At 61.9% G+C, this 23,520-nt stretch overlaps 1 protein-coding gene across 2 annotated transcripts; it reads left to right on the forward strand.

Moving 5' to 3' along the window:
• Nucleotides 1-466: 466 nt before the first annotated feature.
• On the forward strand, nucleotides 467-22,724 carry RARA (retinoic acid receptor alpha). 2 transcript variants are annotated; one of them, XM_084237736.1, is made up of 8 exons: nucleotides 467-748; nucleotides 14,838-14,986; nucleotides 16,210-16,351; nucleotides 18,313-18,473; nucleotides 18,736-18,912; nucleotides 20,145-20,349; nucleotides 21,060-21,218; nucleotides 21,963-22,724. In XM_084237736.1, exons 1-8 carry the CDS (start codon nucleotides 571-573, stop codon nucleotides 22,178-22,180), a joined length of 1,389 nt encoding a protein of 462 aa, XP_084093862.1. In that variant the 5' UTR covers nucleotides 467-570; the 3' UTR covers nucleotides 22,181-22,724. The 2 variants fall into 2 exon arrangements, with proteins under 2 accessions (XP_084093862.1, XP_084093863.1); XM_084237737.1 differs by lacking the exon at nucleotides 467-748 and adding an exon at nucleotides 9,665-9,844.
• The last annotated feature ends 796 nt before the right edge of the window (nucleotides 22,725-23,520 follow it).

A 23,520-nucleotide genomic window follows, 5' to 3' on the forward strand; every position in this document is an offset into this window, starting at 1 on the left:
AGCCTGGCTGTGCTCTTCTGCCACCCCCAGCAGTGTCTAGGCCCTGCTCCCAGGCTGTGTCTGCCAGCCAGGCACAGTGCCAGCTGTCTGCTCAACCGGGTGCCACAAGAGAATCTCCGGCCGCCCAGGTTGGGGAGCTCCACGGGGAATGCCCGTGCGCCGCCTGCTCCTCAGTGCCCACTCACCTGTCTTTCCTGTTTCTGCAGCATCACGGGACATGGCCCCCCCAGCTGCCTAGCCGGAACCCACCTGCGAGAGGCATCCTTTTCGGCGTCCTGAAGGCCAGCTCTGGACCTTCCCAGGAAAAGTGCCAGCTCACACAACTGCTTGACCAAACACCGGCTCTCAGGACGTCCCCATACCACCTGGCCCCCCAGCTAGCGTGGGGCCTCTGGAGACTGAGATTAGCTATTGGCCTTGGAGAGCCGCTCCAGAACAGAAGGGGGGGTGGGGCTAACCACCCAAACCCCCTCTGGGCCCAGGCCCCATGCCCCGAGGAGGGGTGGCCTGAAGCCCGCCAGAGTCCCGCACGAGATTGCCTGCCTGCCCTTCTGACTGTGACTGCTTGGCATGGCCAGCAACAGCAGCTCCTGCCCGACACCTGGGGGAGGGCACCTCAGTGGGTACCCGGTGCCCCCCTACGCCTTCTTCTTCCCCCCTATGCTGGGTGGACTGTCTCCGCCGGGCACCCTGACCTCTCTCCAGCACCAGCTTCCAGTTAGCGGCTATAGTACACCATCCCCAGCCAGTAAGTGGGGTTTGGGGGAGGTTGGTGGGGAGGAGCTGTGGTGGGCAGCAGGCCTCAAGGCTTGGCCTCTGGGTCCGTCTGTTCTGCTGTGGCAATGAGGTCTCTCCAGACAAGGGGCCCCCCTCATGTGGGGGCCTCATGGATGAAAGACCACAGCTTATAGGCTGATCATGGTGGCTGTTGGATGTTGGGGGTGGTGGAGGGAGAGATGAATGCACTGTTACGTGGCTCCCCTCTCTTGTGCTTCACCATGAGGACCTTATAAATAGCTCCAAGGACTGGACACAGAGGCCGGAGGTCAGTAAACAAACCTCTTGACATTTGGTGGAAATGGCAGCTCAACTGAGAGTGGCACCCCACCTGCGCCCCACCCCATTCAGGGAACAGGCTCGAAGGAGTAGACACAGGCTGGCCTGCTGGAATCCTCTTCTTCCCGCCAGTGTCAGGATGTGCTTTCCTCTGTGGGGAGGGCGAGAGGGAAGGACCCACAGCAGCGTGGTGGATAAGGCGAAAAGTCCCGCGAAGGAGCGCTCTGTCTGGACTCTGCTATGGATGCACGCATGCTCTTGGCAGGGCCTGTGTTTTCTCTCTGCCTCCGCCCTCTGCCACAGGGGTCGCCTGTTGGCTGGGCGGGGGTCTCAGTACCCTTCCCTGGCTGGCTGAGCCAGGTAGTGGGAGGTGGCGGTGGCTATGGCCAGCTGGCAGAGTCCAGGCCTTAGGCCTGCCAGGCCGCTTACAGTAACTCTGGCCCCCAGGGCCCAGCTGGGCTGCAGGCCAGGGCTGGGGGGAGGAGGGAGCCGGGGCCTGGCCTGGGGCGGGAGGGAGAGGGTGGAAGCAGTAGAACAGGCCCTGGACAGCCGGCTGGCCGGTCAGCTGTTGACCTGGGAAACGGGTCCCACCTCTCCTGGCGGGCAGAGACTGAACACCCTGCCTTGGGCACCCACCGTCCCCCCCCATAGCCACTGGCAAGCTGCCTGGCACCACTGCCCTGTGTGCCCGGCTGGGCTGGGTCAGTGCCCCCTTCTCGGTGTGGGGGCAGCACACTCCCCGGAGCCAGGGAGTCTCTTTGTCCCTGGGGCAGGCCCTGGCTGGGCGCCTCACTGCCTGCACTGGCTGTCTGCCCACCGCCACCACTGCTTCCTGGATCGCCTCCTCTGGCTCCGCCGTAGCCCCCCCTCCCAGGCCTCACCAGCGCTGCGAGCAGGGGTTCTAAGTCAGGGTTCCTTCAGCCCGCCCTTATGCACTGGGAATGGGGGACAGGCAGATCCCACTTCAGTTTCCACTGTTACCCCACTTCGCAGCTCCCTCTTTTGTTTCCTCCTCCCTCTGTCCTCACCTAGGAGTAAGATGGGCAGCATAGTGACCCGGGACTCTGGGACTCTGGGGTCCCTGACTCTGCCTGGCCTTCTGCTGTGCTGGGTGATGGGGAAGGCCAGCCTCTGGGGTTCAGGGTGGCTGGGGAATGGAGCTGCACGTCTGTGGTGCTTAGTGCCTGTCTGGGATGGCGGCCGCCTCTGCAGGGACTGGGACTCATATTTTGGGTTCCAGTAACTGGAGCGGCTGCTTCCTGCAGGCCTAGGGTTTTTAGGGAGGGAGAAGTCAGGGCGGGCAAGCCGGTCCCTGTGGACAGCTGTCCTTCCCCAGGTAAGGGGAGCAGAGCCGCAGATTCCATGCTTATGGGGGTTGGAGGAGGGCTGAGACCTGGCCCGTTCTGGCCCACCCTGTGCCAGGGCAGCCAATACTTTGTGCTCTTGACTGTTGCAAGCTTCTTCCTCTTTCTGAGAGGTGGGTGGGGAGGACTTCCGGGTCCCTCACTTCCCACCCTGGTAACCTTTTCCCCTCAGGGTGGGGTGCCCACATTTCAGGCAAGTGGAGTCTTCTCTGGTGTTCCCCGCCCAGGTTGGGCAATGCCCCCTTCCTGCCCACTCCCTGTGTGAGCCTGTGGGTTTCCCTGCCCTTCCCCCATCTGGTAAACAACAGGCTTTTCTCACCCAGACCCCCAGCTTCTGAGCTACCTCCCAGCTTTCCTTTTCACGGACCAGTGGTGTGGCCACGGCCTGAGGGAACCAAGCATCGCCCTCCTGCTTGTGCTGGGCTGGGGGTCCAGGTGACCCAAAGGCCCCCACTCTGGGTGGTCAGGCACAACAGATCGCCCTTCACACACGCCAGGGCGGAGGCAGCTCGCCTGCCCTGCTGACCTGGCCTTGGGCTGGTGCTGGGGGTCAGGCGTCCTGGGAGGGGGGACAGTGGGCCCCTGCAGGGAGTGCTGGTGTGCTCTGGCCCTGTTGCCTGGTGTGGGAAACCTGGCTGATGAGGCTCCTTCCTCCCTCTTCCCACCGACAAAGGTGTTTGGCTAGCGCACCGCCCCTTCCTACCTCTCCCCAGTGGGAGGAGGCTGGACCTTGGGTGTCTAGGGTGGACCCCTCTGAGACCAGGTGGAATGACAGAAGCGTCCTCCAGGTCACTGTGGGGGCGGAGAGGATATTTCCCTGCAATAGCCTCTCAGGGAGCCAGATGGGAGGCTCCAGAGATAGTGTGGGAAGCCCCCCAAGCTACCCCCCCGGGGCATGGTCTCTGAGGATGGTGTTTACGTGGAGGACTGAGATTCTGTGTGCATTGTGGGGCGGGTCAGCGCTGTGTGTGTTTTAGGGGCATAGCTGGGCCTCTGGGTCAGGTGAGTGTTGAGAAGGGGGTTACTTGTGTGTATTGGGGGAAGGTCAGAGAGCTGAGTGTGTTTGGGGAGAAGCAAATCTGAAGCTGTGGTGGGGGTGTGCAGGAGCTGCGGCAACTTAGCAGCAAGAGAGTTTAAGGGAGGGGCGTCCAGGGTTATGTTGTGTTTGGGGAGGGCAGGGTCTCTTTCTTATCTCTGGTCTGCGCTGGAGGGGACACCAACCTGCCTTTTTTGTTGTTTACCCTGGGAATTCCTTGGTCAGCATCTGGCTGGGGCTGGGCAGTGGGCAGCCGAGCTTGAGTTCTGGCTTTGCCACCTCGTTCGTGGAGCTGTGGGCAGAACCTTGGGCAGGGGGGGCAGAAGGCTGTGCTTTGGGGAAAGCATGAGATCTTGATCTTGCACAGGAGTTGGAGAGAAATGGGATGCTAACATGTGTGGAACACCTACTGTGTGCCCGGAATTTGATCTCTGTTTTACAAATCTTAATCCTCACAATCCTGGGGGAGGGACACTGTCCCCACTTACCCCGAGGGAACAGCTGGCAGAGGTTAAGTGACTGGCTTAAGTGACTGTAAAGCTAGGTTGTTTCCCACAGCCCTGGGAAGGTATTGTGGGGGACCCTCCTGAAAGTGGGGAGGCTTGGGGGGCGAGTACCAACGTTGAACACCCCTATCTCCTGTTTGAGGCCCTGTTTCTGCCTGGGGAACCTCCCGCCTCCCTCCAGTAGGGGGCGTAGGGAAAGGCCCCCCCCCCCCCACCAAGCCACACACCCCCCTTTTCTGTGAATGGGCTCCTGGAGGCTAGAGGCAGAGAGTGTTAGGGGATGCGGGGGCCTGAGCTCCATCCTGTCCTGGAAGCTGCGGATGCAGTCTGTCCACACCCATCCCCATCCCCAAAACTGCCCACTGCAGCCTCCCGGGTTTGCAGAGCTCAGCGGACACCCTTCCCCCACCACCAGACAGCACTGTAGGAAGAGTATAAAAGCCACAGTTATTCTGATTTTGTTGCCATTTGTGGGGTGGAGGCAGGGGAGTTGGAATCAATCTTTAGAGAAGCTAGGGATGGAAGCTCCAGAAGGGCGACTCCAGAGTTTTCCTTTCTGTCCACATCCGCATGTCTGAGGTGTGGGCCCAGAGACTGGGGAATTGTCCTAGCATCTGGGGGAGATGCAGTAGGGGCTACCTTTCTAACTCTCTCTGCATCTTCTCCCATTTGCCGGCTGTGTGTCCTCCCTCCCTCCTCTCTGCCCTCTTGTTCCCCAACAATAGTAGGGATCGCCCAGGGGGAGAGGGAACTGCTAGCAATGCCGTCCTGGGGCCCAGAATGTAGTCAGACAAGAAACTGTTAGATGAGGTTTTGAATAAAAGTGGGGCCCCTCACCTTTTATCTCCCAACACTGATAATGCACAGGCCCCCTTGGGCAGCATCCCAGCCTGGGCCCTCGCCTGGGAGGGGACTCAGGAAAGGAAGCCCATTGTCCCTGTTGGGCTGGCCCGGACCTGAGACACTGTGCCCTATGCCAAGGGATGTGTGCCCGTGGGGATGTGCCAGCACAGGCCCTGACTACCCTTTGGGGCTTAGCGTCTGAGGAAAGAGGAAGTGTTTCCTTCTCTAGATCACATTGGGTCAGTGCCCACATCGCCTGTGCCTCCAGCCCTGGTGGAGTAGGGACACAGAGAGTGCATCTGGGTCTCCAGGGTAGGCTGGAGGTCCTCAGTTCGGGCTACATCAGGAAAGGCCTTCTCCCTCCCCATTTTGACTCCTAAGTTGCCAGCAACCTCAGGCAGCCCACAGGCCAAGTCCCCCCACCCTCCACGGGCAGCTGTCTCAGAGGACAGCTCTTCATGTGCGGCCTTGGGCAGGTCACTCATCTTCTCTCTGAGTCTATCTCCTCCTGCTTAAAGCAAGACTCCTAATCCGTCCCTGGCTGGGCAGTAGCTAAGGCCACGGTGACCTGCTTGCTGGTGAGGGCCTGGGTGCACTTTAAGTACCCAGGAGAGCAGTGCTGACGAGTGTGGGTGGGGCCAGGTATTGTCTTGGGGGGTGGCCACCCTGTGCTGGGACCTGATGTCCGCCTGGCTCTGGGCCTCATGGTTTCCTGTTTGTTATCCCCTCCAGATGGGATTGGGGACAGGAGGGAGCCCTGTCTGGCACAAGGGGGGCAGTTTAGCCCACACCTACTGAAGGCCTGCTAAGCATAGGAGCCTGGAGGAGCTGCAGGGGATGCTGCAGAGAGGGTGTAGGCCTGCAGGCAGCTGCCACCTGAGGCTCATTGCCCCCCAGTGGCTGGCCAGAGCCTTTCTTTTTCCCCTGGACACCGTGTTCTGCAGTGACCTGTCCCTGACCTTGCTCTTGGCCTGAATGGGCTTCTCCCCTTCTCCGCTCTGTCCATCCTACACATCCTTCAAGGAACATCTCGTATGCTGCTTCTTCCCCGATGTTTCCCCTCTGCCACGCTCTCCCTAGGGGTCCTTGTTTTTCCTCTCACAGCACTCTACTAGTTGGTGACCTCTCCCCACCTGTTCCTGCCCTGGGCGGCAACATTTGGGAACTCTTCTCTCATCAGCGGGTGCTTTGATGGCAGGGACAGTCTCAGATCCTTTAGTACCTTGAGCTGTGAACACAGAGTCTAGCACATAACTGGGGATCAGGAGCTATGTCACTTGGGAGGAAAGACACCAAGGACCATAGAAGCAGCCTCAGCTCTTCCCCACACTCTACCCCACTGCCAAGCTGGAGCACCTGCCTCAGCCCAGCAGCCCATCTGCCGCTCAGTCTTCACTCAGGTGACCCCACCCTTTAGAGTCCCACACCAGCCTGTCCACCAGCCCAGTTGACTTCTCCCCTTTGCATTCTGGGGAACTTGGCTGTTGCATAACCAGAGTGGCCTTGGCTACCTCTTTCCCACCCCCCTCCCCCATTGATTTTACCTTCACAACGTCTCATGAATCCACTGTCCACCACTATGGCCAGGTTCCGAGGCTCAGCTAACATTGTGTGCTGCCTGGACTTCACAGTAGCTTACCCTCTTACAGTCTGTTCTTCATAGGACTGCTAGAAAGGTATTTTTTGTTTAAAGCGTTATTTGTTTATGCATACAAGAACTGGGGTACAGGGCCTCCCCAGTGGCACAGTGGTTGAGTGCTGGGTTGCGAAGCTGCCCGCAGCCTCTGCAGCGCCTGTTCAATCCTGGCTGCCGGGCGAGGGTCCCACATGGCGCGCAGACCTCTCCTGCCGCCCGCTGCTACCCTCAGCAGTGTACTTCGTCACTCTGCCTGTTCTGCTCCCCACTCTGGCTCTGGTGAATTCTCTCACCCTCCCCTGCTTCTGACTGTACCCAGTGCTTGTATAAACAAACAAACAAACAAACAAACAAATAAATAAATCTTTAAAAAAAAAGAACTGGGGTACAGTCCAGAGGTGTGTGGGGGGGAGTGAGAGGATTCACCAGCAACAGAGTGGGGAGCAGACCAGGCAGATCTACTGAAATACACTGCTGAGGGGAGCAGTGGGTGAGACAGGAAAGGTCTGCTGCGCCATGTGGTAGCTCCCTGACCGGGGATTGAACTTGTGCTGCAGCGGCTGCGGACAGCTTCATAGGTTGCGTCTTAACCCCTTGCATCACCAGGGAGGCCCTAGAAAGGTATTTTAATACTGTAAATCAGGTTTTGTCTTTGCTTGGAACCTTTCTGTGTCATGACTTTGCATTTGGGATAAAATCCAAAAAATCTAATTGAGGCCAACAAGCCCACCAGGTCTGACCTCAGCTGGCCTTTGCATGCTGGTCTTGTGCTCCCTTTTCTCCTGAATGTGATGCCCCATCCACCCTAGTCCTGTGTCAGGCCCTTGAATAACACACAAGCTTCTATAGCCCCAGGACGTTTGCACAGGCTTCTTCTTCTTCTTTTTTTTTTTTTTTATAGAGGCATGCTTTTTAGTTATTTATTTATTTCTTTGTTTGTTTGTTTGTTTTTGTTTATACATGCACTGGGTACAGTCAGAAGCGTGGGAGGGTGAGAGAATTCACCAGAGCCAGAGCAGGGAGCAGAACAGGCAGAAGGACCGAAGTACACTGCTGAGGGGAGCAGCGGGCGGCAGGAGAGGTCTGCGCGCCATGTGGGACCCTCCTCCGGTGGCCGGGGAGCAGCCGGGGGATCGAACCGGCGCCTCAGCGTGCTTCGCAACCCAGCGCTCAACCGCTGCGCCACCGGGGAGGCCCCAGGCTTCTTCTTTTATAGGGACTCCGCTCCTTACTCTTGGCCTGACTTACACACTCTTTAAACCTTTGCTTTTGAGGTCTTCCCTGACCCTAAATTAGGTGCCTACATTAACTCTCCTTCAAAGCATACCATACTGTGTCATAACACCACTTATCTCAGTTTGCAATTAAATATCTATGTGTGATTATTTGCTTAATAATAATAATAATCCTCCATAAGGGTCTGCAAGGACAGGCTCGCCAAGGATGCTCAGAAAATAGTTTTTTTCTAGAATTGCCCTGACACGATTGCTTCACCCTTCAGGTATATATACATAGCCAAATCTTGAACAACTCATCCAGCCTTGCTGAGATCTCGGTGTATTTGTAAAATGAGAACGGTGCCCACGTACCCCAGGAATGGCTGTGATAACATATATAGAGAACTAGGAGCATGTACATGCTCATCCCTTTTCAGCATGTGGGAGCTCCGCAGCGGGGAGGAGTAGGCTACCCACTCCTTCTGGGGCATCTCCCTCCCTCTCCGGACCTAGTCAACCCCAGTCTCCCAGCGAAACAGGCTTCCCGAGGACTTCCGGGAGGAAGTGGCCCGCTGGAAGGCACCCGCCCCTCATCTCTCCAGGCTGCGCCCTGCGGTGGGGGCCCGTCCCGGCGGCGCGGCGGGGAGACACCCTGGGCGGGGCCGGGGCGCCGGAAGCGCGCGCGCGGGGAGGGGAGCCCTCTGCGCGCGCGGGGCTCCGGCGGCCGCGTCGGGTTCCGGCGGGCGGGCGGCGGCGGGAGTCACTCGTGATGTCACAGACAATGACACAAGCCGAGGGCTTCATCCCGACACAGCGCGGGGCCTGCACCATGTCACACCCGGGACACCCGGCGCGCCGCGCTCTGGGCGCCCGCCCCGGGCCACACGCGCGCGGCCCCCGCGGCCCCTCTCCGCGGCCCCGGGGGGGCCCGGCCGGCCGGGGGGCGGGCGGGCGAGCCCCGCGGGCGGGCTGGCGAGCGGGTGATGTCACGGGCCGCGGTGGGTGGGTCACCCGGAGGTGAGGCGCCGCCGGGCGAGTTCAGCGAGAGTTCAGCCGCATGGCATTAGGCAAATGAGGCCGGGCTGGGTGGGGGGTGTGTGCGGGGAGGACCCCGGGACCACCCCGCCTCCCGACCCCCGCCTCCCCCGCCGGGGCGCGGCCCGGCGGGGCAGGGACCGACGCGGGGGGGGCGGGAGCCGGAACTGGGGTGGGGGTGGCGCCCGCCCCTCTTCCGTCCCCGTCCGCGCGCGGCCCCCTCCTCACCTGGCGCGCGGCCCCAGCTGCGCGGGCGTCTCCTCGGGAGCCCCGGCCCCCGCCCCCTCTCCCCGCCCCCGCCCCGGCCCCCCCGTGCGGCCGCCCCCCGCTCCCGCCCGCCGCGCTCGGGTCCCGGGAGGCGCCCGCGCGGCCCGGCCGGCCGGGAAGGGGTTAAGCGGGGGCGGCGCCTGGCCGGGCCGGGGCGGGGGATCGGGGCGGGCCGGCCGGGGAGGGGGCGCCGCGCCGCGCGCCGCCCGAGCCCCAGCGAGCGGCCGGCCGCCCCGGGCCTGGCGGAGGCGGAGCCGCGCGGGGTCCCCACCCCCACCCGGAATCCTCGCCGGGAGCCGCCGGGAGCCCCGCGGGAGGAGGAGGAAGTGCTCGCCGGCCGCCCCTGCCCCGCGCCGGGCGCCTCCGGCCGGCGGACCCGGGCGCCGCGGACCCCGCGCGGACACCATGAGACCCGGGACGGGAGCCCCCGCGAGGTGAAGCCGCCGCGCTCCCGGCCTCCGCCGCGCTCCCGGGGGCCGCCGAGGGACCCCCCGGCGCGCGCAACTTCCCCGCTTCCCGCCCGGGACTGCGGGGCGGCCCCGACTCGGACGCGGGACCTCGGGGCAGCGGGCGGCCCCCGGCCGGGTCGCCGGTCGGGGCGGGGGTCGTGCCCCGCGCCCCCACCCGCAGCCGCGCTCCCCCGATGGCGCCGCCGGCCGAGTGAGGGACGCGCCGCCGGACTTCCCCGCCCGGACCGCCCGTCTTCGCGGGGAAGATGTACGAGAGCGTGGAAGTGGGGGGGCTCACCCCCACCCCCAACCCCTTCCTGGTGGTGGATTTCTATAACCAGAACCGAGCCTGTTTGCTCCCGGAGAAGGGGCTCCCCGCCCCGGGCCCCTACTCCACCCCGCTCCGGACTCCGCTTTGGAATGGCTCGAACCACTGTAGGTACCAGCCCCCCCCATTGTGGGAGCGGGGTGGGAGTGGGCGGGGGGGCTGCCCGTCCCCCAGGGCCTGGGGGTGTGGCGGAGGTGTTGTGTCCACCCTTTCCTTTCCTGTCCCCTGCTGGACAATTGAGCCCCCTCTGAGTAACCCTGGGCGTTATGTCTATTATATTAGGGCCGAGGGACGGGGTGGGGGGCGTCCTGCCTTCAGGAAACATGTGTTCATCGCTTCTTCCAGGGGAAATGAAGCCCCGGCCCCCAGTGTATGTCCCCCTGCGTGGAGGCCAGTGGCTGCACCGCGAGTGGACCTTTCTCCCATCCTCCGGGGCGGGTTAAAGGTCCTGTCTGTGGGCTTGCCTGCTCCCAGGAGGAGGGGCCTCCTTGGCAGACCCCACCCCTACCAAAGCCTGGGGGAGCGTCCCCTCCGGTGTGACAGCTGTCGGCCCCTGCCTGCACCTCCCTTAGAGTGCGCGTCAGGGGAGCCCTGGGGGTCTCGTGTTGGCAGTGGAGCGAGGCTGCAAGGGGCAGCTTCCTCAGACACGGCCTGCTGTCCTCACTGCCCCTCACGTCTCGGGGAGGGGCACCTGTCCGCTCAGGGGTGTCTGGCCCTAGACACTTTGCTTGTATCTTTGAAGCTTCTGTCCCAGGCATGAAGGGGAGACCCTGCGCTGCCCTGCTGGGAAGACTCTCCCTCCTCCTAATCTGGTTTGTTTTCTGGGGGTTGAATTTGTTTTTTGTCGGTCTCAGGCTACTCTGGAAAAGAACCTGTCCTCTCCCAACCCAGCTGTGTCCTTTTGTTACCCTGTTTTCACTTGGGGATAAGGGCAGACACTGCCCTTCCTAAGAGGGGCGCTGATGAGAACCCCACGGTCCTGCCAGCCTGCTCACCTCTTCTTGCTGCGGCCTGTCTGGGGTCAGATTCCTCCTGGCTGGAGGGTCTCTGCAGACCGCATTGTGAGCGCCTGGGGTGCACACCTGGGCGTGTTCATGCTCAGCGGTGGGTGTACCTGGGTGGGAGCGAGCTGGCCCTCCGGGGTTATTGTTCTGGGACTCGGGTTTCTTGCTCTGCACCGCTCTGGGCTCATCTCTCCCCTGGAGCCTCTCCCACCCTCCCAGACTGGCTGCTCCCTCCAGCCAGCTGAGGGGGAGGGCTGGGGTGGGTCTCTGGGGGCCCGGCAGATTGGAGGAGGTTGAGAGGCCCTGTCCCCGCCATGCTCCTGCGAGAGACTGAGGTAGAGAGACACCTACCTCTGCCCTTCTCGGAGCCACCATCACCCCAGCCTTCTCTATTGTCCTGCCCCCTGACCTTTGCCTCTGGGGCAGAGCTGGAGGGAGGCCGCGGGGAGGGAGGGGGCTTGACCTTGGTTGACTGGGGCTAAAAGGGAAAGGTGAGAGGTGTGTGGCTCAGACCCTCCTCCCCGTTCTCCCCGACAAGAGGCAGGTGTCCCACCCCCATAATGCTAATTGGGGCAGGGCCTCCAGGGGTCACCCCTCCCACCACCTTGGCTGTCTTTATAGGGGATTGGGGAGAAGCTGGCTTTGGAGACCTTGAGCCTCAGCCCCTTGTTTCTTCATTACCCCCTGGACAGCTCAGCTCTTCTGGGTCTGAGCTGACCATGGAGGAGGCAGGTACTGGGGAAGTGGAGGTCTGTCCCCCACTGGGGCTCGTGTTGGGTTCACCCAGTGTATGTCAGTGGGGTGCCAGTGGGCCGGGAGGGCTGGCTGTAGGGTTGTTCTCAGCACGGGGAGGACCTAGAGGCGTGACCTGTGCCTAGGCCGGGTCTGGAGTCCACTGGGTGACCACCACTGCCTCGAAGGAACCCTTGCTGTGTGTGGAGATGCCCTCCAGCCCTTCCCCCAGTTCCACACTCTGTTGCCACTTCCACCGAAGGTGGGGAGACTGCAGGCTAACTGGGAGGAGACCTCCTGGGTCCTGCAGCGCCCAGGGGACCTAGCTTCCCTCCCCAGGATCCACGTGGTGTGGGTGCACTGCAGGACAAGGGGTGCACAGGATGTGGCTCCCCAGCTGTCCCCCACCAATCTTTGCCGCTCACGCCTCCGCCCGCTCCCAGACGTCCAAGAATGTGAAGCACGTGGATGCCCGTAGTGGGGGGAGGGGGAGCGATGCTTATCGGCGCGGGGCACCGGGCTGGGGGGCTGGGGGCCTGCTTCCGCTGTGCGCACCCGGAGCACCCCACCCTCTGGGGAGAGGAAGGGCAATGCCACGGGACCTGCTCCCCTTCCCCGCCCTCCCCAGGGGCTTCGAGGGGAGCTGCGGAGGGAGGAGCGGGCGCCAGCTGGATTGGGAGGGGAGCCTGGCCGGGGGCCCGACTGATTTCCTGCTGATCTCCTCCAGGAAACCGGCCCCTGGTGCAGCCCGCGAGCGGCTCGGGGGCGTGGGGTAGCCGAGTGCTCGCGCCTCCTGCCCGGCCTGCGGGCGCGGGGGAGGGCGGCCGGCGGCAGCCCTCCGCGGGGCCCTGGAACTTTGAGCCGAGAGGTGTGGCGCTTCTGCAGCCCGGTCCTGCGGGAGGAGGCGGCAGTTCTGGGTTGGGGCCTCTGGGGAGGGAGGGGCCCGGCCTCCGCAGCCCGGTCCTTTGGCCGCGTGGGCAGGAGTGAAAGTGGTTCTAACCCTTGCCCAGGCTGTGAGGGTCCCAGCAGCGCCCTCCCAGGCCTTTGGCTGGCGGCCTGGGGAGGTGGGAACTGGACTGCGCTCTGGGTTCAAAGGGCGCGTGGGAAACCTCAGCGTTACCTGGGCGGCAGGTGGGACACTGCTGGGCTGGGGGTGTGTTCTGACCTCAGAGACAGCGCTGCTGCGAGGTGCGCCCTCACCCCGCCCCAACTAGCCCTTGTCTTGGGTTAGCCCCCCTCATCCTGCCAAACACCATTCTAAAAAGCACATTCTCTTCAGTGCCATCAGCACCCTCTGGACTTCACCTGAGCTCCAGATTTCTGTGGGCCTTTGCTGGGCTAGTCCCTCCCAGGCCTTAGAGCTGTGTGGTCCTCATCCCGCCGTCCTCTGTCGCATGCCCGACCTCCCTTCTGCACCCCAGTCTGCATCCCCAAGCTCCTCTGCTCTTTCTCTCCTTCAGTCTGGTCTAATTCAAGGTGGGGCCTTGGGGGGAGCAGGGCTGGGCCAAGGGCTGATGTTGAGGGTAGGGTTGGGAAGGGGGTCTGTGCCTTAACCCTCTGCTTATTGGAACTTAGACTGCAATTCTAGGCCATGGTCCCCCCCTTGTCCTTGACTCCCTCCCCCCAGTCCGGATTGTCTATTGTTACTCCTTTTACGTCTTGGAAAAAGTTAGCACAACAAAGGGTTCCTTTGTCATTCACCCCTCTGCCTCCTGGCCTCACCCAGGCCCCCCAAACCCTCCCCGCCCCAAGCAGCTGTTCCCAGGCCTCTCTCCTGCTTGTGTGATTTGCTTGTCTGGCCTTGGGGAGAGTGAGGTGGGGGACCCAGAGCAGGGCAGCCCAGTGGTGGGGAGAGGCCAGTGAAAAGTCTGGGCCGGTGGGGGTGTGGACAGCCACTGCTCCGTTGCTGCAGGCTGGTCTCTGAGCAGGGACGTGGGCCACAGCAGTGCTGGGCAGCCGGGCTGGCCAGGGAAGTGGTGCCCAGGCCCTCCTAAGAGCCAGGAAGGCCCTGCCAAGGCTTTTGGCCTGGCTTCCTGTAACTCACTGCCTGACATCGGTAGGTAAGGGGGACGGTAGTAAGGGGGAGGGGGGATTGTGCAGCCGGCCTCCAGTATCCAGGTGCTTCTTTGGTTGGTGCCTGGACTTTGAGGTCACGTGTGACTCACGTCAATAAGGTGCTTGGGCTAGGAGATCTGGGTCCCAGTGACTGCCAGAACCTGGCGTGCTGGGGTTTGAGGGTGAGATGTAGGATCTGGGGTGTGGGAGGGGGCTGATCCATCTACTCAGGGAGGCATCCTGGACACGTGCACTTGGTAAAAGCCCCGGGATGATGCCTGGTGGCCCCTGGGAAATCTAGGGTGGCCGGGGTCACAATTCTCCAGCACAGTTCAGCCTCAGCTGCCCAGGCTTTGGGCACAGACAGCCCCCACCCAGCGCAGCCCCCTTCTGCCTGGGGTGGTGGGCATTGGGCCAGGCACTGGGGAGGATAGTGGGGGCTGCCCCTGCTGCTGGGTCACCCCGCCTGGCTGCCCTCTTGGAGATGAATACCAGGAGGGGAGGAGGGTAGTAACCCGGACATAGTATTGAGGCCAGACAGACAGACAGAGCATTGATGGAAACAGACCCCCTTTGTCATGTTGCTTCCCCCCAGACAGGGGCACCCAAGCAATTGGTTTCCGGGGCCCATGGGGACTCCTCTTCCTGTCTTCCGGGGGTCTCCTGCTTATTTCAGGGAGTCCCCACCCGCTCTGTCCCAACATATGCTATTTTTTTATGCACCCTGCCTTGGGTCCCTGGCCTGGGGATTGTTTTGGTGGAGGAGGGGCAGTGGCTGTTGGCAGAGGGGGGTGGAGGGGGAGCTGAGAGGGGAGCGGAAGCAGAGGGGGTGGGGGTGGGGGAGTGGCCGGCTTTGAATATCCTGTTGACCCCAGTTTCCTCTGCCCCCAGCTTGTGTCCTCCTTTCCTCCCTCCTCAACAGGCCTTAACTCCTTCGTAACTTGGGGAGATAGTGCCAGGCTACCCCCCCCAGGCCTGGGCTTTAAAGCAGTGTGGCAGCCTCTCGCCCTGGCCCTCAGTTACAGCCGGGGCCACAGAAGAATCTGATAGTTTATAATCTGGTCTTTCTGATTTCGGAGCTGGGTCCTGAGGAAGCAGACCAGAGTGATGGGGTGCTAGAGGCTTCGCCTGCACCCTTACTCTCCTAGTCTGGCTGGCAAGTCCCAGCTTCCCTGAGACTGTGTCCCTGCCCCAGAGTCTGAATCCTGCGGCAGCGGTGGGGCTGGAGGGGCTCGTGGGAGAGACCTTGAGACAGGTGGGCAACAGGGTGACCAGGTCTCTAACCACCGCTCCCCTCTTTTCTCTCTAGCCATCGAGACCCAGAGCAGCAGTTCAGAGGAGATCGTGCCCAGCCCCCCCTCGCCGCCCCCCCTCCCCCGAATCTACAAGCCTTGCTTTGTCTGTCAGGACAAATCCTCAGGCTACCACTATGGGGTCAGCGCCTGTGAGGGCTGCAAGGTGAGTTGAGGGGAGTCACTGGGAAGGACAGTCCTGATTAGATAAATGGGATGTTGCCCGCTGTGTCCTGTGAGTATATCCTGGAGGGGAGCTTGTCCCTGAAACTGCTGCTCTTGCTTCTCTGCAGAGGGTAGCAGCAGCTTGGGAGGAGAGGAAGCCTGTAATAGACCCCCCCAATAGATGAGCAGGGGTCCCCCAAGCCAGAGGTCCCCTCCTGCCTGAGCTCCTTTCCATCTCCATCCTCCAGCTGGCAGGGCGGACGCCAGCTCTGCCACCGCTGCCCAGGTTGCCATGGTGAGCTGGCTGCCGACTGGCTCTTGGCTGGGGACTCAGGAGGCCTGCCCCCGGCGGCCTGCCTGAACCTCGCCATGGCAGCCTGGCAGGAGGCACTTAGGAGCCGGCGCCCTGCCTCGGCCTCTCCTTCAGGTGCTGGGCTGTGGGCTCCCTGGGGCTTGGCTGCATTCCCCGGGCCCATGTTGAACTCCGGGGTGCAGTGTGGCTGCCTCCTTCCCAGCAGCTCTGGACCCGACTTCTCCCCTTCTCCCCAGGGCCTGAGCCTCTGTTCCCTAGAGGTGGGGGCTCAGAAGTTGCACAGCTTTGGGGCTTGGGGCTCTGGGCCGCCCCTTAGCTAGGAGTCACTGTCCTCAGTGTGGGGCCAAGATCAAGGGCCAAGTACTAGGGCTCAGAGTGTGTATGTCTCCCTGTCCTGCCTGGATGTCCTGTTTGTTCCCGGTCTGTCTGTCTGGCTGGGTGGCCTGTGTGTGCAGCCCCCGCCCAGCCTGCTCTGTCTGTGATCAGTGCGCACCCCCGTGCCCGCTGACGAGCGTGTGTTGCTCTTGACAGGAGCGTGTGTGCGGTCTCTCCTGTCTCTGGCCTGCTTGCGTGCGGCCTGGGTCGCCTCCAGCTCCCCTTCTCTTCCTGTGCCTTGAGCCAGCCAGGGGTTCCAGAGAGCTGCCTCTCTCCTGGCTGGCCCCCCTCCTCCTTTCTCTGACTCTTAGCAGCCCCAGGTCCTTGTCCCCAGGATCAGGGGAGGGAGTTGGGTCTGGGCTGGGGGAGGGGCGGATCCCTGCCCTACTAGCTGTGTGAAAAGTCCTGGAATTCCTCGTAGGGACCTGTTCACTCGCCTTACCTGCCCTGCTCAGGTAGCCAATGGTCACAGGCTTGGGGACAGCTGTTCCCCTGACAGAGTGTGGCTGACCTGACTCCCTCCCCTCCACACCCAGGGCTTCTTCCGCCGCAGTATCCAGAAGAACATGGTGTACACATGTCACCGAGACAAGAACTGTATCATCAACAAGGTGACCCGGAACCGCTGCCAGTACTGCCGGCTGCAGAAGTGCTTCGAAGTGGGCATGTCCAAGGAGTGTGAGTGCAGGAGCAGGCAGGGCCTCGCTGCCCCTGTGGATGGGGGGGGGGGCGGGGAGAGGGGCGCAGGGCTTATGGATCCCTGGCTGCACAGGACCTTGCATACCCTGGTGTGGTGTGCAGGCCTGAGGTTAAAGAGGGTGTGTGTATGGCTGCTGGACTGGTCTGTGAGTCCTGCGCTGTGTCCATGTGTAGCTGGCATGCCTGCGTGGTCCTGGCCAGCCGTGATGCACGTGCACAAGCGGAACGTGTGTATCTGCGCCAGACCCGCTTGCCTCCGGGCCTTGCTCGACTTTGGGGTGGGGCTCACAGGCATACCTGAATCCCTCTGATGATGCATTTTTGAGGGGCCCACAATGAGGGGTGCCTGTGGTGTGTGTGTATGTGGGGGGTGCCTGGCATAGATCTAAAAGCCATTGTCTGTTGCAGCCTGGGACCTGGAGTTGGAAGCGAGAACTGGGACTTCTCAGATCCCAGAGGGCTGGGGGTTTCCAGTTTGGGCTCAGCTGAGGCCTGATGGAAGAGGGAGGAGGACTGGACAGGGAGATCCTCTTGTGTTGAATCATGGGTGTTGCCGTGGTGACCGGTGATTGATGATGTCAGAGATAAATGACGCTGACAGACGCCTCCTTGTCTGCGTGGCCGTTGCCATGGAGCCTGAGCCTTGGGGGATGGGGTGGAGGAGGGGGCTGCAGGACCCCCTAGCTCTTCGTGGGGGAGGGCAGGAGAACAGGGAAGTGGGGAGGGAACATGGGGTGACTTGAGGAGCCCCAGATGGGGGTGGTGGAAGGGTCTCCTACACCCCGCCACAGGAGGTGGGGGCTGGCTTGTCCAGAGGAGCCCAGAGGGCGGCAGCCCTGGGCTGCCGAGTGGGTGACGGGTGGGTGACGGGTGACGACTTGGGACCCTTCCCTCGGGGCTGGCTCTGCCTCCTCCCTCTACTCTGCCACCTTGGACTCCCAGAGCTTTTCAGTACAGAAGACCAGGGTGGGGACCCCTCTCCCTCCCACCGCCAGCTCCCCCTTTTCCCTCCCTCCTTCTCCTCTCCTGCGGCTGCTCTGTGCCCCGGAGCTGAGCAGCTGCCATTTCAATAGAATTAAAGCTTCCGAATGATAAACGTCTTGTCACAGCTGCAATTTTCTCTTCCCAAATTATCCCCCCACTCTCCCTCTCCCTCTCCCTTCTCTCCCTTGCACTTTATTGAATTTGCAGAATCGACATGAGTGATCTCCAAATTATGCCAGCTCACCCCCCCACCCTACCCCCTCCCCGGCCCCTCCCCCCACCCTCTCTTCCTCTCGCGTCAGCAGCCACCACCACTGCCCTGTGAGTGATTGTGTGTCTGGGATAATCGGCTGGTAACGACCCCATCGCTTCTTTAAAGCCGAGTGGTGTGTGCGGCTCAGCGCCCCCGGTGATTTGTCAGCTCCTCGCCTAATGGGCCGAGAGATTCTCCTGCCTGGTCCCCCACTCTCTGGCTGGGGGGCTGCTCAGAACCAGTTCCGGGAACCCCCAGGGAGACAGCTGCCAGGAGGGCCAGCGAGTGAGGGGATGTGGGGGTGCAGAACTTGGAGTTGGGGACACCACACATATGTAGTGTGGGCTGCAGTAGCTGTGTGGGGCCCAGCACCTGGCCCAGGTGTGTGTGGAGGTGTCCTGAGGTCCTGGGGCAAAGACTTGGCATATGGGTCAGGAGGGCCTGGAGGGGTGGGCCGTGCGGTGGCCGCCTGCCTCTGCACGCTTGTGAGCCAGTGCGCTCAGTGCACCTTTATGTGTGCACATGCGCATTGTACCTGTGTGCGTGCATTTGTTTGTGCCACCACGTGTGTGCTGCCTGTGAGTGCCCGAGGGTGACCTCTGCAGCCAGTGGCTCTGGAGCGGCCAGACTGCGGCTGGTCAGGGCCTGGGGCTGGGCCTGGCCACACCTACCCTCTGACTGAGGCCTCCCTCTGCCTCCACAGCTGTAAGGAACGACCGGAACAAGAAGAAGAAGGAAGCCCCCAAGCCTGAGTGCTCAGAGAGCTACACCCTGACGCCAGAGGTGGGGGAGCTCATCGAGAAAGTGCGCAAGGCGCATCAGGAGACCTTCCCCGCCCTCTGCCAGCTGGGCAAATACACTACGGTATGGCTGCCCCCAGCCTGGGGTGCCGGGGTCACGGTGCTGCAGGCTACAGGCCAGGGCCAGGCTCCTGGGGCACCTCTCCTTCTGCCAGGCTTTCCTCTCCTCACCCTCTTGGGCCTCCACGTCCTTCCCTCCTGCCCCCTCCTCCTCCTCCCCCTGCTTCCTCTCAGGAGCTCTCTGGACGTGAAGGCTGGGCAGAGGGAGGTGGGAGCTGCTGAGCAGTTCCTCACTGCCCCTGTCCTCACTGCCCCTGTCCTCCCAGAACAACAGCTCAGAACAACGTGTCTCTCTGGACATTGACCTCTGGGACAAGTTCAGTGAACTCTCCACCAAGTGCATCATTAAGACCGTGGAGTTCGCCAAGCAACTGCCCGGCTTCACCACCCTCACCATTGCCGACCAGATCACCCTCCTCAAGGCTGCCTGCCTGGACATCCTGGTGAGGGTCTCCCTGCTCCCCCCGCCTCCCTCTCCCCTCCCCGTGTCCTTGGAGGATGTCCTGCCTCTTAAAGACCCTTGTGGAACCGACCTGTCCAAGCGCTCACCCACCCACATAGCCACCTTCCTCCCCTCGTGTCCAGTGGTGCACTCGTCCACTCAGTATCCAGATGTTCACTGCTTCACCCATTCACTGGCACACACAGCCTCCCACCCCCACCCCACCTTTCCCTCTAGACTGTAATAGCCACCTGGGACCTACGTGGCCAGGCTTGGAGCCGGATGTTGGGGAAGAGGTGGACGTGCCGCCCCGTCTCTTAAAGACCTGTCGGTGGTGGCAAGAGATATGTAAACAGAGGTTGCAGAACTGGGAGAAGTGCTAGCTTATCACAGTACTGTCCCTGTCCCCTCCCTGCACGAGAGGCCACATGCTGGGCCCCCGGGACCTCCAGGCAGAGGCAGCATAGTAGGAGCCTGGTGGGGGGGGGTCCCTGACTAGGAACAGGGTTGGAAGACCTGCTGGTGTGAGTTCAGGTGGTCAGGGGGCTGCAGGGCATGTGGTGGGGACAGAGAGTGGACCAGCTGGGGGCAGGATGGAGGACGGTGGGGACTGCCAAGGCCAGGGCTGGAAGGAGGCCTCTGCTACCCCGGTCCCTGGCCACTTGGCCCACCTGTTCCCTCTGGATGGGGATATCTCCAGGGTCAGGAGCCTGTGATGGGCTGAGGCTCCCACTTCCTGGTAGGGGTGGTGGGGGAGGTGCAGCTTTCCATCTCCAAGCCCCAGATGCAAGAGACAGGCTGGGTTTGACACGGTTGAAGCCCGTACATGTTGATGGCGCTGCTGTCAGGCCCCCAGCAGCGCTGTAGATGGGAATCTGCTGTGGTCTTTGCCTCCGGAAATTCTAGTTTCTCTCTAATCCTCTGTGTGGAGGCAAGATGACTTAGAACTGCGCCGTCCTGTACAATAGTCACTCGCCATGCGTGGCTATTTAAAATTAAATTAATTAGAACACAATTCGGTTCCTTGGTGGCACGGACCATGCTTCAGATGCCTGGCAGCCGCACTGTGGCCAGTGGCTGGGGCATCAGAGGGCACAGAGGAGGCCGCTTCATCAGGCTGCCACTGGACAGCACTGGCCTGGCTGCCTGCCAGCTGGTCCCCTGGGGCTGCTGGTGCTGGAAGTGCTGGGGGGATGGGCTGAGTCCCTGAACTTGCGTGTCCTCTGCACCCAGATCCTGCGGATCTGCACGAGGTACACACCCGAGCAGGACACGATGACCTTCTCGGACGGGTTGACCCTGAACCGGACCCAGATGCACAACGCCGGCTTTGGCCCCCTCACGGACCTGGTCTTCGCCTTCGCCAACCAGCTGCTGCCTCTGGAGATGGATGATGCTGAGACTGGCCTGCTCAGTGCCATCTGCCTCATCTGTGGAGGTGGGCGGGGGCCAGGCCCAGGGTGGGGAGTGGACCCAGGAGTCCTCCAGGGAGAAGCTCAGCTCTGGAGACCTTGGCCCCATCAGGCCCGTCCTCAGCAGGGCGGGCTCTGGCTTGGGGCCTCGCAGCAAGGGATGGAGGTGGAGACCTAAACTCTGGTTCCCCGTTCCTGGACAGGGCCTGAGAGAGGGAGGGTTTGAGGGTCAGACCACCCAGGTTCAGATCCTGACCAGTTTGTGACCTTGAGCAGGTTGGCAAACTTTGCAGAGCCTCTGTTTCTGTAAAATGGGCAGTAATTATCTTCACCTTGTAAAGTTGATGGGAGGATTAAGGTGGTATAATAAGTAAGGCGTGGTGTACCCAGAGTGAGCCCCAGTGAGTGTTGGCCGCTGCTGTTACCGTGTTGTGAGTTCTGCTGCTTTCCATGATGGTGGGTGCGAGTGGGAGATCTGCCTGGGATTTCTCCCAGTGCTTGAGGGTCACACTGTTCAGAGGTCAGGGCGAGCTCTGGGGAACCAGCCCCCTACTCCTCTTGACTCACATTTAAGAGCCTATCCCTGCCGCACACCGATTCCCCCCCACCCATTGTCCTGGGGGAGCGTGAACCCAGGGAGAGGCTTAGCTGGTTCCCTGGGCAGGTGTGCCCCCTGCTGGCCATGGCTGGGAGCGCAGCCGTGCTGGGCCTGGGCTCAGGGATGGCATCACTTCAGACCGGCAGGACCTGGAGCAGCCAGACAGGGTGGACATGCTGCAGGAGCCGCTGCTCGAGGCACTGAAGGTCTACGTGCGGAAACGGAGGCCCAGCCGCCCCCACATGTTCCCCAAGATGCTGATGAAGATCACCGACTTACGAAGCATCAGCGCTAAGGGTGAGGCTGCCACACCTTGGAGGGATGCTCCTCCCTGCCTGGGGCAGTCCCCCCAATCCGAGCCAACACCCCATGTCTCTGTAGTCAGGCTAATGCCCGACTCATCTGGACCCAACCTGTCCCCATCTGTTTCTAGGCCATGGTCTCCCAAAGACCCTGCCATGCCCAACTTGTGTTGGCATGGCAGCAGCATTTTCCATGGTGGTTAAGGGTGCACTTCTGGAACCAGACCACGTGGGGGTGTGTCCTCAAGCCGGTCACTTCACAGCCCCAAGCCTCCAGTTTCCCGTCTAAGGATGGCGTTTACTGAGCTGTTTTGAGATGTTAGTAGGAGAGTCCGTAGCACACGGCCTGCGGGCTGACTGCAGTGCCAGGAAGGCACAGAGCAGGTTCTCTGCTACTCTCTTGGCATCCAAGTGTGCCCACCTATGCCTACCCACACTCTACTCCAGGTGCCCGCCATCAGGCACATGCGTAGGACCGCAGGGGTCTATCATTAACACTAATGGCAGGAGGGCGGAAAATCTGGATCATTTTCACTTAGCCCACGCTGACCCCAGACCTCGAGTGCAGAACTCCCCCTGCCCCTCCAACCGGGGGCTTGCAAGATGGCCTGGGTCAAAGAAGCAAGCCCTGAGTTCTTTTCAGGGAGGATGCTGAAGCTGTCGGAGCCACCCTCCCACCCCCTCACCTTCCTGGAGCCATGCTCTCGGTCCGCTGACCTCTGCCCCTCCACTCCCACAGGGGCTGAGCGGGTGATCACGCTGAAGATGGAGATCCCGGGCTCCATGCCGCCTCTCATCCAGGAAATGCTGGAGAACTCGGAGGGCCTGGACACTCTGAGCGGACAGCCGGGGGGTGGGGGGCGGGACGGGGGCGGGCTGGCTCCCCCGCCCGGCAGCTGTAGCCCCAGCCTCAGCCCCAGCTCGAACAGAAGCAGCCCGGCCACCCACTCTCCGTGACCACTGCGCCCGTGGACCTGGCCCTCGCCCCACGCCCTGGCTTCTCTCTGCCTTTATACCAACCATGCGGCCCCTGCCAGCCCCGCCCCGCACTGTCCTCCCTTTCCTGGGGGACGGGAGGGAGGAGGCAGCGACTCTTCAGACAGAGGCTGCGCCAGGATGGACTGCCCGCTCCCGAAGCCCGGGCTGACGTCAGGAACAAGGCCCTGAACTGGGGGAGGAACCCTGGTCCTGGGCCTCGTGATGGGGGCCTGGGGACCTCCTGTTCATCAAGACGCCCCTCTGCCCACCTCGCCACATCTTCATCACCAGCAAATGCCAGGACCTGGCTCCCCCCATCCTCAGAACTCGCAAGCCATTGCCCCCCGGTTGGGGAACCCCCCCTGCCTCGGTTGGTGACAGAGGGGGTGGGCTGGGGTGGGGGGGCTCCCCCTGTACATACCCTGCCATACCAACCCCCAGGTATTAATTCTCGCTGGTTTTGTTTTTAATTTTTTTTTTTGGTTTTGATTTTTTTTTAATAAGAATTTTCATTTTAAGCACATTTATACTGAAGGAATCTGTGCTGTGTATTGGGGGGAGCTGGATCCAGAGCTGGAGGGGGGTGGGTCAGAAGGAGCTCCCACTTTCCCCATACCCCATGCCCTCTAGCCCTCCTCCCCGGCCTTTTTCTCCTCAGTTTTCTCTTTAAAACTGTGAAGTACTAACTTTCTGAGGCTTGGCTTCCCCTCCTTCATGCCGAGGAAGCATAAGCCCCCTTCTCCCTTCGCCTAACCACTGGGTGTGGACAGTTTGGGGAGCCTTTAGAAGGAGTGAGCCCCCCATGAGCGACAGGGCAGGGCCAAGACACCAGGGCCCTCAGAACATAGGCGTATAGCTCAGTCCTGTCTCCCTGCAGAACTGCCCCCCACCCTGGCCCATGTCATCCAAGCCCGCCAGCCCCACTGTGAAGGGGCTGGCCAAGGGGTCCGAGCTGCCCCAGCTCCCAGCCTCACAGCCACCAGCACCGTCCACAGGGCCCCCCAACACACACAGCGGACAGTTGGCCGGCAGACACACAGCCTGAGTTCCTCCATTTCCCTGGCCTGCCCCCCAGTCCCACCAGCACCCCCTCCTTGCCCCGCAGGACGGGCCTACGGGGGGTCCCCTGCCCTCACCCCCTGATCCCCGGGCTGGGGGAGCTGGCTCTGCCCTGCCCTCTCTGCCCCGGGGTTGGGCTCTCATCCCCCCAGAGCCGCTGGTGCACCTGTTACTGTTGGACTTTCCACTGAGATCTACTGGATAAAGAATAAAGTTCTATTTATTCTACATGTGCCTCAGAGCCTCGCTGCCTCGCCGCC

This window comes from Talpa europaea (assembly GCF_964194135.1).
Source record: "Talpa europaea genome assembly, chromosome: 7".
NCBI classification, from domain to species: domain Eukaryota; kingdom Metazoa; phylum Chordata; class Mammalia; order Eulipotyphla; family Talpidae; genus Talpa; species Talpa europaea.

What these genes read in the sequence shown, in the direction of transcription:
- RARA (XM_084237736.1), top strand. Translation starts at nt 571, where the DNA reads ATGGCCAGCAACAGCAGCTCCTGCCCGACACCTGGGGGAGGGCACCTC. An exon ending in CTGCCTGCCTGGACATCCTG is followed by an intron (nt 18,913 to 20,144) that starts GTGAGGGTCTCC and finishes CTCTGCACCCAG; the next exon opens with ATCCTGCGGATCTGCACGAG. An exon ending in ACGAAGCATCAGCGCTAAGG is followed by an intron (nt 21,219 to 21,962) that starts GTGAGGCTGCCA and finishes CCACTCCCACAG; the next exon opens with GGGCTGAGCGGGTGATCACG.